Genomic DNA, 14,872 nt, shown 5'->3' with positions numbered 1-14,872 from the left:
CCTGACTCGTCACCAGCCTCCCCCACCCCCACTGGGGACTGGCTGCACTGCCTGCTTGTCCACTGTAAAATTTGGGACAGACTGCACCCCTCAGATGCAGAAAGCTTGCCACCTTTCTCTCTAAATTCTGAGACATTTCTTCTGCTCATCTATCTACTCATTGTTGCACCCACTGATGCCTTTCAGGCTGCATAAAAAGCTACTGTGTACGCGCACACACACATAATCTCTGTTTCACTCTTGTGTTTATTTTAATGGGAAACAAAACAGAGTTTTACTGTTCTTTTTTGTTTGTTTGTTTGTTTTGTTTTTCGAGACAGGGTTTCTCTGTATAGCACTGGCTGTCCTAGAACTCACTCTATAGACCAGGCTGGCCTTGAACTCAGAAATCCGCCTGCCTCTGCCTCCCGAGTGCTCAGATTAAAGGCATGCACCACCATGCCCGGCCCTACTGTTCATTTTTAAAGCTCATTTCTCAGCATGAGTTTGTGTTGTTTTGAAAAATGACAGCAAGAACCGTTAGTCTGCAAGACTTGCTTAGTGCTCAGAACATACCTCCCCTCTGACAGTTGAAGCATTTCATTGAGTTCCTTGTTAATTCTATCATGTATATAAAGCTAAGGCTGGAACCAGGTCCCACGTCCATGCTCCTGTGACTGACGTATAAGCCACCAGATCAGTCTGACACTTACAACGCCCACTCGTTTCATGATTAGATTCCTATTTACAAATCAACAGACTTTGCAATTAATATGAAATAAGCTGTGTTTCTGTTTTAATTTTTCTTCACAACAAAACTGTCCTCACAGCCATACACTACATGACGAATTAGTTCTGGGAAGGGTCCACAGTTCCCACTGCTCTCTTCACTTGGCTCAAGTTGTCCAGTACCTGATTTTTTAAAAACCTGATTGAGAATACAAATTTTCCAGTACCAGTATTATGGCCTAAGTCCTCTTACTTGTTAGTTTTATATGTAAGAGGAAAATAATACTATATCCAAAAGTCCAGGATCTAGAAAAAAATAGTATGAAATCTAACTTTGTACTCAGTTATTATTCCGCACTTCCATGGTAATCACTCACCTACACAATTAAGAAGCCATGAGGCGCCCCTTCTTCAGGAGGCTTCAGAATGGGCTGCTTGCCTGTAGTTCTGGTAGCATACTGCTTATATTTATAGTTATGGCTCCACTGTTTATTGTTTATTGCCACTTCTCTGGTATTGAATGTTCCTGGTTCACCTCCCAACTTTTAGCTGCAAGCAAGCAGACATTACTTTTAACTCATTCAGTTTCAAGTAGATTTTTTTAAAGCACATGATTTTTTTTTAGTCCAAACACAGGATGTAACCATGACATATAAGAGGCCACCTCAGCTTCTTGATCCTCTTCTACCTTCACACTCTGTTAATGCTACACCACATGCTTTCTTATAGTGTACAGTCTCTTTCAGAAACTGGTAGGGGTAACCTTACTGTCTAATGATATCTAATAATGATATCTTGCATAAACTTTAGAGAGCCATTAGGAGACCAAGCTTGATGGCACACACCAAGTGGGGGCGAGGGGATGGAGTCACAAGTCCCAGACCAGCCTGCGATGCGTAACAAGACTACCCTCAAGAAACAAAAATGAAAAGCATTATGAAAATTTTTAAATCAACATTTAACCTAATATTTTGAATTTTAATTAAAAGTGATAAAACTGTCTCTACAATTATATGCATAATTAAGCTGTTAGATTAAAAAGTTAAACTACTCCTGGGCATGTTGCCACACAAACTCCTGAAGTAAGGCAGAAGATGGATGGCTGGTCTCAGGTGTACCTATACTACCAAGCAAGCGTCAGGACAGTCTGGACTATATAACATAGCCTGTCTCAGAAACAACCCAAAAGTTAAAATGTACATATTACATCGCTTTCTAGAGTATGTAGTCAGCATTGGATGACTATATTTTATACACTTTACAGACACTTATAGTTGTAAATAATATAGTCACTTACCTAGCTGGTATCACCTATGACGGCAGCAATAACCAAGAACTGTCACTACAGGCACATAATACTTGGTGGAAATCAGGGTAGTAGCCTGTAACCCCGACGTGGTCGCAGCAGCGTCTCCAGCTGCACAGTGACATTCAGCACCAATTGTGAAGTGCGCACTCTTTAGTACTTCTAGGCTTTTCCCCTTTCATTAACATTTTGTTTTGTTTTGTTTTGTTTTTTGAGACAGGGTTTCTCTGTGTAGCCCTGGCTGTCCTGGAACTCACTCTGTAGACCAGGCTGGCCTCGAACTCAGAAGTCTGCCTGCCTCTGCCTCCTGAGTGCTGGGATTAAAGACGTACACCACCACTGCCCAGCATTCTCATTAACATTTATTATCTTTTTTAAATTTGGTGTTTGGGGCTGGTGAGATGGCTCAGCAGGTAAGACTGTTCTTCCAAAGGTCCTGAGTTCAAATCCCAGCAACCACCCATAAATGAGATCGGGTGCCCTTCCTGGTGCATCTGAAGACAGCTACAATGTTCTTATGTATAATAATAAATAAATCTTTGGGGAAAAAGTTCATTAAAATTTGAGGTTTAATGTTAAAAAATATACATCTAAGAATAAATTATTCAGCTCAAAGCCAACATTGCAATACAAAAATAATTAGTGATTGATATGTAACACAAACATACTGTCTGCCAAAAATTGTGTGTCAACTCAAAAATTTTCCTCCTTTTTTTGAACAATAAAATAGTAATAGTAACACAATAACTTTGTTATGGCAAAGGCAATAATAACATTAGAACAAAACTAATTAACAAGCATTGCTTCGCCTTGAATTTGTGATCTCCTTAGTTTTGTGGATCTCAACCCTTTCTGCACAGGACAGGGTAGAGGCGGAGAATCGGTGCTTTTAAAAAGTTCTGTGTAAAGCCCCTTTCAGATAGCTAAAGAGAATCTCTAGAATGGAGCTCAAGCAAAGATTTTTAAAGTCCTGTCACTTTTGAGAACTGCAGCTATAAAGTAATGATAACAAAAATGTCCTCAAAGCAAGTAAGAAATCAGTAGTCACAATTAACTTTCGTTAATACTTCTTTTTTTTTTTTTTTTTTGGTTTTTTCAAGACAGGGTTTCTCTGTGTAGCCTTGGCTGTCCTGGAACTCACTTTGTAGACCAGACTGGCCTCGAACTCAGAGATCCGCCTGCCTCTGCCTCCCAAGTACTGGGACTAAAGGCGTGCGCCACCACGCCCGGCTTCATTAATACTTCTTAATCTTGACATTTCATGAACAAATAATAGAATTTGCCCGTGGTCGGCTTATAGCCTGACTTAAGAGCCTCAGAGTCCAAGAAAGCCTATCTGAAAGCACTTGGCCTCTCAGTGTGGCACAGACCATGCCTGTAGCTGTACAAGGAGTTCATGAGAGGGAAGAAGTAAAGTCTGTGCTGCTCAGGATTGATTCATCAGAATAAACTCCAGCAAAGGAAGCAGTGTTATTGCTTTCGAATTATAGTGAACGGTAAGAAAATCATGTGAGTGATAAAGTAGGCTGAGGGGCCAGTGAGATGGCTCGGGAGATAAAAAACACTCTTGTACAAGCCTGAGGATCTGAGTTCAGTCCCTCGAACCCACATAAGAAGACAAATGCAGTGGCACACGTATGTAATCCCAGCACTTCTACTTTCAGATGAGAGGCAGAGGCAGGAAAATTGCCCAGAAACTTTCAGGCCAGCTGGCCTTAACAAAAACACATTAGTAAGATCATGAGAGACCTGCCTCCTAACCAAGAGGGAAAGGAGAAGGGGCTCTTGAAAGTTGATGGTCCTACACGTGCTGTGGCCTGCATAGGACAACACGCACGCACGTAACAATAAGGATAAAAAGGTTTTAAGAGAAAGGGGTCTGCAAACTTGAAAGAAGTTCAGATCTCTGCTTTCTAATGAGGCATTATGAAGAGCAGTACCACCTGAGAATGGACAGTCTCCATCGCCTCTCAAACTCAGTGTTTTAGGTTCAGAATAGCATAGCTTTCCAAAACATGGGTGGAGCTGCTTGCAGTAAAACCAAGACTAATTTTAACAAACAAGACTAGACAGGAATCATGCAGAACAAACCAATGTCCAGTGCCCACAGGGAAGAAAGACTGTAAGAATTCAGATGTGTATGACTGAAAGTTGACCTTGCAGACACTGTAGCACCCTGGTGCTCATGACCTTGCAGACACTGTAGCACCCTGGTGCTCATGACCTTGCAGACACTGTAGCACCCTGGTGCTCATGACCTTGCAGACACTGTAGCACCGTGGTGCTCATGCCCTTGCAGACACTGTAGCACCCTGGTGCTCATGACCTTGCAGACACTGTAGCACCCTGGTGCTCATGACCTTGCAGACACTGTAGCACCCTGGTGCTCATGACCTTGCAGACACTGTAGCACCCTGGTGCTCATGACCTTGCAGACACTGTAGCACCCTGGTGCTCATGACCTTGCAGACACTGTAGCACCCTGGTGCTCATGACCTTGCAGACACTGTAGCACCCTGGTGCTCATGACCTTGCAGACACTGTAGCACCCTGGTGCTCATGACCTTACAGACACTGTAGCACCCTGGTGCTCATGACCTTGCAGACACTGTAGCACCCTGGTACTCATGACCTTGCAGACACTGTAGCACCCTGGTGCTCATGACCTTGCAGACACTGTAGCACCCTCATGCTCATGACCTTGCAGACACTGTAGCACCCTCGTGCTCATGACCTTGCAGACACTGTAGCACCCTCATGCTCATGACCTTGCAGACACTGTAGCACCCTGGTGCTCATGACCTTGCAGACACTGTAGCACCGTGGTGCTCAGATTCAGAACTCTGGCTCCTGGTTAAAGATACTGACTAAAACTGCCAACTTCCTTTCTTACCTCAGTTGAGGTGTTTGTTTTAGAAAGGGTTTTCTTCCTTAGTTTCTTCTGAGTTTTGAGAGGAATGTGACTCCTAAGTCATGGTTCTTTGTTGCAGGTAAAACACTGGTCAAGAAGCTGGCAAAAAAGGTAAGCGATGTGGGGGGCTGCTGTGTGTAATCTCTACAAACATGCCTTTGCCTTTGCGGGTGAGCACTGAGCGTGGCCTGTGCTCCTGTGCTCAGGCCCCTCCTGGCTTAGCCGTAGCACCTAGCACTGAGGTGGAGATCAGCTGCTGCCAGCCCCAGCCCCAGGCCTGGCTTCTCTTTTGTTCCTCTGGCTTGGCTTCCCCAAGCCTCCCGCTACTTACTGCCTTTGCCTGGGAGCTTTGACCCTGGAGCTGCTGTCTACGACCTGGCCCCTCCCTTTTGTTCCTCCCCTCTTAGCTTCACCAAGCCTCCATCACCAACCTGGCTTCTCTCTACCCACCTTTGCTCAGTTTTATTATTTTAGAATTTGCCTACTAACACAATTGCTGGGCATAGAATCTCCTGCCCTAAACTTATCAGCTAGCCTGTTTCAGCCAGCCTCCGCCAACCTCATTGCCTATCTGCTAGTTCTAGCTTCCCCGAGATCATAAATGATAGCTACATGGTTCTCATTCCAAAACCTAACTGAAAAAGCCCCCCCCCGCAACCCCCTCCCCTCTTTCCCTTAGTCTCCTTTTCGTCCTGGGACCCAGAAGCCCCACCTATCCCTTCTACCCAGCAATTGACTCCCAGCCTCCTTTATTGACCAAATCAAGAACCAATTAGGGAACCATACTTTAATATCAGCATCTCCCCCTACAGGGGCTTTCATTTGTCTGTTTAGAGTGATATGGAAGATGGTCTTGTATACCTTAAATTGAAAGATTTTAATTTGTGTATTCAAAGGATATCGAGGATGTACTGTCAGGAATCCAAACAGCACGCTGTGGATCAACATTTTTTAGAGATCTGGGTGATAAAGGTAATTGTCAGTCATTGTTAGATTTCATGTGTGTGTCTGTGTGTGTGTATGTGTGTGTCTGTGTATGTGTGTATGTGTGTGTCTGTATGTGTGTGTGTGTGTCTGTGTGTGTGTGTGTCTGTGTGTGTGTCTGTGTGTCTGTGTCTGTGTGTGTGTCTGTGTGTGTGTGTGTCTGTGTCTGTGTGTGTGTCTGTGTGTCTGTGTCTGTGTCTGTGTGTGTGTCTCTGTCTGTGTGTGTGTGTGTGTCTGTGTATTTTTAACTAAGCAGTATTAGATAACTAAACTGGGATACTTATACCATGTGATACAATAGGTGTTTCATGGCATAATAAATGATTGATTGTGTAGGAGTTAACTTTCTCAAGTTTTTTAAGGGATTAAAGATAAGTCACTAGCACCTCAGTGATGAAGCCCTAGAAAAGGAATGAGGAGCCTGTGGAGTGAGGAGTTGGCAAGAGTCAGAAAACCCTGAAGATCACCATGCAAAGAAGTAGATGAGAGGAGAGCCCATAAAGAGGCCAGGCAGAATGGCCAGAGGGAAACCATGAGAGAGAGAATGCTTCACAGAGGCTGAAGGAACATGTTAAAGAGGCGAGTTAGGCTGGGCATGCAGGCAGAACCCTGGAACCCTTGCCTTTGGAAGGCTGTGCCCCAATGTCTATGCGGCTTTTCCTGCACAGACTGAAATGGTGATGTAAGTCTGTATTACATCTCTCGATTGACATAGATTAAACCGTCTTTGCATCCCTGGAACATAACCAACATGGTCGCAGTGCTTGTGCTCCCTAATGCATTCTTAAATTTAATTTGCCAATTACTGAGAAGTTGTGTCTGTTTATCAGGAAAATCAGTCTGCAGCTCTCTTTTTTTTTTTTAAGATTTATTTATTTATTATTTATTATATGTAAGTACACTGTATCTGTCTTCAGACCTCCAGAAGAGGGCATCAGATTTTGTTATGGATGGTTGTAAGCCACCATGTGGTTGCTGGGATTTGAACTCAGGACCTTCAGAAGAGCAGTCGGCACTCTTAACCACTGAGCCATCTCACCAGCTCCAGTCTGCAGCTTTCTGTTGCTGCTATATTCTTACGTTGTTTTGGTATCAGGGTTAACACCAGCTTCTCACAATGAGTTTGTAGTTTTCTCACCTTTTTATTTTATGCAGCAGTTTGAAGAACATTAACATTGTCTCTTCCTGGGTAGGTTCAGTAGAATGAGGGAAGGAATCTGGTCTTGGTGGTGTTAGTGTGAGACCCTTACAACTTTAGTATCATCGTAGATATGTCTAAATTAATGATACCCTCTTGGTTTAACTTTGGTGGGGTACCTGTGTCTGTGAATCCTCTTTAGGATTGTCTGGGTTTATTGGATATAAATGTTCAAGGCAGTCCTCCTAATGATCCTCTGGATGCCATTGAGGTCTGCTGTGATATCACTGTCACCATTTTTATCTTTTATTTGATTCATTGCATCCTCCCTCTCTTTTAGTTTGACTAACAGTTTTTCTGTCTTGTTCATTTTCTAAAAACTTACTTTGTTTCATTAAGTCTTTGTATTGTTCTTTTAATGTCCATTTCATTAATTCATAATTTCTGCCCTCATTTTTCTTGCTGTCTTCTGCTTTGAGGTTCACCTTGTTCTTGTTTTTCTAATACTTAGATGCACCTTTGAGTTACTCAGATATGAGACCAGTGTTTTTCAGTATATGTGCATATGCTGATATGTGCAGTTCCGTAGGAAGACCTGAAAACAGCCCATGGTGCCGTCCTCAGGAACCCTGTCCACCCCCTTCAGACAGGACTTCTCGAGGGCCTGGATCTTACCAGTTAGTCCAGACTAGTCTGTGAATCCCAGTGGTCCTCTTCACCAAGCCCAGTGCTGTGCTCACAGCATGCTCTGGAGGAGGCTGGGTTTGTATGTAGCTGGCAGTGTTTGAACTCCCATCCTTGTGCTTGCAAAGGAGGTACTTTACTAACCAAGCCATCCCACCTGTGGGTCTTCCTTCTCCTTGGCTGTTGTTGGCCACCGGCCCTCCAGGTCAGAGGGAGCAGAAGCAGCAAGCAGAGTTCAGACAACTGAGTATGATGGAAGGACAGTCGGAGACAGCTTCCGTGAGACACCTCCAGTTTATTGTTCCAGTGTTCGGGTATATAGGGCTCTTAGGGGTAAGGGTGGAAAGGGTGACTGGTTATGACACAGTCACTAATTATCAGAAGCGTGGAAAGCTAGAGAGGTGCTTGTGTGCTGAGTCAGAGAGCTCTGCACAGGGTCAGTCTTGAGAAAAGCTCAGGCATCCGTGCTCAGAGGCCCTCTCCAAGGATGGTTAGGCAGAGAAAGGGAAGCCCTGCTGAGAAAGGGAGCCCTCTGGACGTGGTAGACTACAACCTTAATAGCAGGGTTCTCCAACACCAGCCCCTCTGTGGTTTTTAAACACAGCAGTCATAGTTATAAACTCAACCGATGTCTTACCTGTATCCCAGAGGTTCTGGTAAGTTGTGCTTCCACTTTTCTTTGATTTGAGGAAGTTGTCAGTTTCTGCAGTGATCCACTAATTGGTTACCTAAAGTGCATCACACAATATAAGATTACATTGCACAATATAGAAATACATGCTTTGTTTCAATGGGTTTTTTAGCTGTTGATTTCTGCTTTTATTGAGTGTGATCTAAAGAGATAGAGGAATTATTTCACTTCTTTCTATATGTATTAAGACTGGCTTTCTGGCCTGTGATGTGATCTCAGAAGAAAGTTGGATAGAGTACTCTGTAACTGCCTTATTGAGTCCATTTGATCTGTGAGGCTTGAAATCCATTAAAGAATCTTCAGAATTAATTTGCTTTTGCAGATAACCAGGTTTCTATTCCCAGCACCCATCCATAACTCCAGTTCCAAGGATCCAGTGCCCTTTTCTGACCTCTGAGTGCCCCAGCCATCCAAGTGGTACACATGTATTCACCTATGCAGAAAAAAACACTCATACACATAAAAAATTTTAAAGTAAAGGCAAAATACTAATAAAAAGTAGTATAAAGGAAAAAAGAGAAATGGCAGTAACAGATGAAGTATCAGAGAAGCTCTTTCTGAGTTCTCTAGGACTAAATTCTGCAGTGGGCGATAAGGAGCACTGTCAGTTGAACTTGCAGACTTATGTCTTGCCATGATTTACACTGCTGTGAGCCTGAACTGGACACGGGTTAGAAGTCAGCCAGAGCAGTTTTCACTTGAGTAACTTCCCTTCTTTGAGTGTAGGGGCCCTCTGTTGGCCACAGTTAGCTTTGCAGACTGTGGGCCTGACAGGTTTTCCCATCCTCTGGAGACTTAGGAGTTGTTATCCACAAGAGCCTCATACTTGAGGGCGTCTCCCAAGTGTGTTGGGAGTAAGGGAAGAAAAACACAGCGCAGAGATCTCTATAGACAGGCCTGTCTGTCCCTTTATGTTCAAAACTCGCTAAGTGACCCTGCTGGAGGGCTGCAGCTGAGGAGACAGCATTCCCTATAGCTTAAGAATTCTGAGTCTTTACAAAAGGATTTCCTGGCAAATAGATGCCTCTTGAGGATGAACTACCCACTGGCCTCAAGCTTAGGGCTATCAGACTCCATTTTCCTCTCGGTTGAAGAGATCTGCCCCTAGCCACAAAGAGCAGGGTGTCTTCCTCCTGTAATCCTGACCCCAGCCTCCAGACACCTGCAAATTCTTCACAGCTGCCTCACCCTGGGTCTGTGGTCAGTTGATTTCTGAGTCCTTGATTTGTAATTATCTTTTGTTCTCAGGCCCCCAAGGTATCAGTCTTAAATAGTAGGTTCCTAGTGAAGATGGCACCCAGCTATAGCCCTCCAAGTCATGAGGAATGCTTTACATACTTGTATGTAGGTCTTTACTGTCCATACACACAGTATGGAACTGCTCAGCACTGTGGACCATGCTTTCTCACCAAACCCAAATGGTCCTGAGGTTTCCTACAACTGTGAGCGTGTGTGCTGAGCAGCATTGCTCTTCACCGTGGCCACCTGTGTTTCCATTTGGATAGGCTCTGCTCCCCACCCCCACGCACTGGAGCTGCACCACCAGAACTATGGCTTTGAATCCCCAGTGGACAAGCTCTCCAGTCACTCCTTTGTCGTGTCCACTGCTGGTCCCTTTCTCCCTCTGGAATCCCGTCTGCCATATTTGATCCTGGCTCTTCGCCTCTATCAGTCACATAAACCAGCTACTAGGCTACCATTTTTGTCCTGAGTACTTGGTTCTTGGAGTGATATAGGTTAGTGAGGAAATGAGATCTGTAGCCATGTTGCAAATTTTTGAGAACTGGGTGTCATCATGAGAAAAGTATGTGAAATCTGGTTGAAAGACCTACACACAAGCAGAGGAGTTAGGAGGAGGAAGCTGAGAGTGAAGACATAGAGTTGAGGGCATGTTAGTTTCGTTAGGGTGGAGAGCATATTTCTTATTGATGAAAGAGAAGGGTTTGGGGTTTAAGCAAGACAAAATCCTGGAAAGTAGGGAAAGAGGGTTCTTTGAAAGCCAAAAGGACTGCCGTGCCATCAGCTGCTAGGTTTTCTGTTGTGCCAGGAGGAAGAATGAATAGATGATGCCCATCTGGCATACTGTGTTTGCAAATTAGTAGCAAGTATTGGGGAACAGCCTAGACAAAACAGAATAGTAAGGCTTATGTGTAGAGGAAGGAGGTTGGAAGAAACTTCTATGGTAAGGAAATAATGCAAGAATTTTGAGAAGCCTTAAGCAGAGACATAGTTCATGAAGCATAGAGTCAATGGTCAGCAGTTGACTATCCTCCTGCATCTCACATGGAGCAGTAGAATGCTGCAGTTGAATTAAGCTGGGGTTATGTTGGGCAAGTAGAGGACAGTCCTGGAGGAAGCCACTAAGAATATTGACTACTTAGAAAAAGTTTGATTAATTATTCATGGATCCTAAACAGGACAATAGAGAAGGAAGTCAGATAGGATGAAAGAGGAAAACAAATAGAAAGTCAAGAGAAAGCTGCCAGTGAAGTTGGGAAGTAAACACAGTGGAGAAAGAGTTCGTTTGAAAAATAAACATCACCATTACATACACTAGCAAGATTTTGCTGATAGGACCCTGATATAGCTGTCTCTAGTGAGGCTACGCCGGGGCCTAGCAAACACATAAGTGGATGCTCACAGTCAGCTATTGGATGGATCACAAGGCCCCCAATGGAGGAGCTAGAGAAAGTACCCAAGGAGCTAAAGGGATCTGCAACCCTATAGGTGGAACAACAATATGAAGTAATCAGTACCCCCTGGAGCTTGTGTCTCTAGCTGCATATGTATCAAAAGATGGCCTAGTTGGCCATCACTGGAAAGAGGCCCATTGGACTTGCAAACTTTATATGCCTCAGTACAGGGGAACGCCAGGGCCAAAAAGTGGGAGTGGGTGGGTAGGGAGGTGGGGGGGAGGGTATGGGGGACTTTTGGGATAGCATTGGAAATGTAAATGAGGAAAATACCTAATAAAAAAAAGAAAAATAAACATTTAGGAAACTTCAAAAAAGCTCTAGGGGAATGGCTCAGTGGTATAGAGCCCCTGGCTAACAGGTAAGGTCCTGAGTTTGATCTCCAGGGCCTATTCCAAATAAATACATATATATACATAATTCTGTATATTAGTAAATATTAACCAGTAGCTGTTTTGTCAGTTTCTGTTCACCTCTCAGTATGTCAATATACAGTGGAGAGCACAGAATTTCACTATATTGCATATACTAAATTACCCAGTGATCTTTACACTGCAGTAACCCCTGTAGCAGGGGATCTCAACCTGTACCTCACAAATGAGTCCCATATCCGCTTTCTTGCATATTAGACATTTATGTTACGATTCATAACAGTAGCAAATTACAGTTATGAAGTAACAACAAAATAATTCTATGGTTGGGGTCACCAGAACATGAGGAACTGTATTAAAGGGCTGCAGCATAAGGAAGGCTGAGAACCTCTGCTCTAGTGGATCCTTCCAAACCAAAACACCAGACTAAACCTATGTGCTTTAAGAGATGATAATCTACAATTTTCATATTGGGGATTTGCAGGAATGTATGTGTTCTGAAGTCGAGAGACTCAGACATTTCCCTGTATTTATGGCAAGGAGGAGGCAGAGAAAGATCAATTCTGGCATCCATGCCTTCTCCATGGTCCCTTTTCAGTCAGTCTAGACCCAGCCATTGGACAGGGCCATCCCTCTCAGCTACACCTCTCTGCGGATGCCTTCCTGCCATACCATGGCCTTATCTTAACAGGGATTCCAAAGTCAGCCAAGCTAATTCATAATGGACTTTAACAAATAAAAAAACTTTAAGGAAGGACTTAACAGGAATTTTTGTTGGTTTTAGTTTTCCATTGAAATATAAATTTCTAGGGAAAAAGGAAAGATTCAACAGCTGTTTTATTCACGTGTACATTATCAATGTTAATAAAACTGTGTAAATAACAGTTTACATTGCTCCATTTCACCCTATATAAGATTTATCAGAATTGATAGCATAACCAGCAAAAGGTAGAATGTCCTTGAGATAAAATAAAAATAATTCACTATGCATTACAAAGAAAAGTAAATTATAAGTTATGATTATTCTGCTTTTTTTAACTCAGCTAGGTTCTCAATATCACACTTTGCTCAAGGATCTTCTGACCATGAATTTTAAGACATGTTGTTGCTGTTATCTGAATATACTCGTGTTTGAACATGGTTCCAACTTCAAAATGTTTCTGGAGGTGTAAGAATTGTTGGCTTATCTCTCCAAATGCCCCTTTCAAAATCTTTATTAAAATTTTAACAATATGTTTTTTAAAAAACATTTCCATATTTGGGCTGGAAAGATGACTTTGTGGTTGAGAGCACTGACTATTCTTTCAGAGGACCCAGGTTCAATTCCCACATGGCAGCTCACACCTGTCTGTAACTCATTCATATGGCGCAAAGACATATGCAGGCAAACCACCAAAACATATTAAATAAGTAAATAATGAAGAGATCTCCCTGTTCATTGTGCGGCTTTGAAACTGCCAGTTAGCAGTGCTCCGTGTGCCTTCCAGGGGAACAAACGGGCACTGCACAGCTCTCCTGAGTGCCCCAGGTCGGGCTCTTAGAGCCACTTTCTGAGGCAGATGCTGGCCACTGCTGCCTCTCTGATGTTGTAACACGTTGTGAGCACAGGCTTGTGTCTTTACCTTCTCACAGGGTTTGTTTAAACCTTTTACTTTAATTCAGTGTTTCAGAGAAAGACACTGGAATTTTCCTTTTAAAAATTGTCTATGCTTAAAGGACATTTACCTGTGTTTAAAGAAAGGAGATCTCCTTTGGCACCAAGCCCAGTACAATCTACAAGTTGGGCTTTTTTTCTTTCATTTTTTTTTCTTTGCTGTATTCCTTTGAAATATAGAAAAACACTATTTTCCACCTTTTTTTTTCAGGCTGCCAAGGGCTGAAATGCTTTGATCCTCAAGCTAGCAGTAGATCACCTCTGCCAGGAGCAAGACATGACAAACACATAGAATTGATTCTCCCTTCATATAAACGCTGAATAGTCCTCATAGGGCACCTGAAGATTTCTCTATGTCCTCACTTGTCTAAGAAAGCACAGCCGCTCTAAAATCAAGGGAGCAGAGAGCTGCTGACCGACTAGGAAGTCAGTGCCCAACATTCAGAGCATTTACTTGGGAGGCTTCAAAGAGTGATGTGATCTGGAGGGTTTGTTTCAGAATAATACAGTGAGAGGTGAGACTCAAAGGAGAAGTAAGACTGAGGAGTGGACAGTGAACTTGAGTCTCATCTAACATAAGAATATATAAGTGAGCGTCATTCTGTGTGCTTTTGTCTGTCACTGAATTGTTGATACAGTGTGTGTTTACTGTTGACATTCTAATTACAGCAGCAAAAAACTCAACAAGAACGTTTGTTAAGTGACCAAATATAGAGCTAGTTCCAAAGCTAGCTTGATTTGGAGCTCAGACATACCCAGGACCCATTTTTCAAGCCCTGCAGTTAAATATGGGCTCTCAGGCGCTGAATACTACCTTGTGTCAACTCCAGTCACTTGCCTGTGGCCTCATATTTCTAAGTATAACTCTCAAGTCATCAAGTCCACACACACCCTCCCCACAAAAGAAGTCAGTGACCCAGCATTCTCAGTAGAAATCATGTAGTGCTATTCATAGTAGCCCAACTTCAGTCATGAATTGTCCCTGAACCAGTGCCTAGAGCCACACCCCTGCAGCCTGTTCACCAGCTGGGCTCAAGCCACTGCCCGTCTGTGCTGGCCAGTGTTTTGTCAACTTGACACTAGCTAGACTCATTGGAGAAAAGGGAATCTTAACTGAGCCAGGACTGGAAGCCCCAGTGTCAGGGTAGAGGATGAAGTGAGATGCCTAGCAGGCAAGGAAAGGGAGAATTCCACCTTCTCCATCATCCTGCTGGACAGACGAGGTGATGCCCATGTGTGAGAGATCAGCCCGCTATACTGCACCTACCCATCCACAGGCTGGTTTCAACTGGAGAACCCTCCTAGACACACCCAAAAATAATGTCCAGTCCATGGCCCAGTTACACTGTCATGCCCTCCTAAAACTTGATGAAGCATGGGTCTTTTTTTTTTAAACCCAGGCTGTATTTCAGTTCTTGTTATACAGTGGTTTCCACTGGACCAGAGAGATGCAGTTTTAAAATGTCTATTTTTACAGAGGTGATGTTTCAGTATTATTTTGTGGTTCTCATCTAAAATGTATCTCCTGATTTGTTCTTCTTTTTCTCCTCCAGGGGTAATTTCATATACCGAGTATCTTTTCTTGCTTACAATCCTCACAAGTGAGTATATCGTGCCACTTCTCTTTACAGCCAGCATGTGGCATCATGTCCTTAACAAACAGGACTTTTGAAATTTGGAATTTACCTCTTTATCACTAAACACGTTGGCAATAGGGCTGAGGAGATGGCTC

General features: G+C 43.3%; 1 protein-coding gene across 1 annotated transcript in view; it reads left to right on the top strand.

The window, feature by feature from the left end:
- Micu2 (mitochondrial calcium uptake 2) overlaps nucleotides 1-14,872 on the top strand; it is a 78,962-nt gene that overhangs the window by 37,688 nt on the left and 26,402 nt on the right. The window contains exons 3-5 of the mRNA XM_021182414.2: nucleotides 5,005-5,036; nucleotides 5,822-5,897; nucleotides 14,694-14,741. Of these exons, the coding sequence (XP_021038073.1) occupies nucleotides 5,005-5,036; nucleotides 5,822-5,897; nucleotides 14,694-14,741 (156 nt within the window). The remainder of the gene's footprint in view (nucleotides 1-5,004; nucleotides 5,037-5,821; nucleotides 5,898-14,693; nucleotides 14,742-14,872) is intronic.

The sequence above is a fragment of the Mus caroli genome, unplaced genomic scaffold, assembly GCF_978045245.1.
Source record: "Mus caroli unplaced genomic scaffold, Mus_caroli_1 scaffold_12, whole genome shotgun sequence".
Taxonomy (NCBI): Eukaryota; Metazoa; Chordata; class Mammalia; order Rodentia; family Muridae; genus Mus; species Mus caroli.
This window is presented reverse-complemented; position numbering and strand designations above follow the sequence as displayed.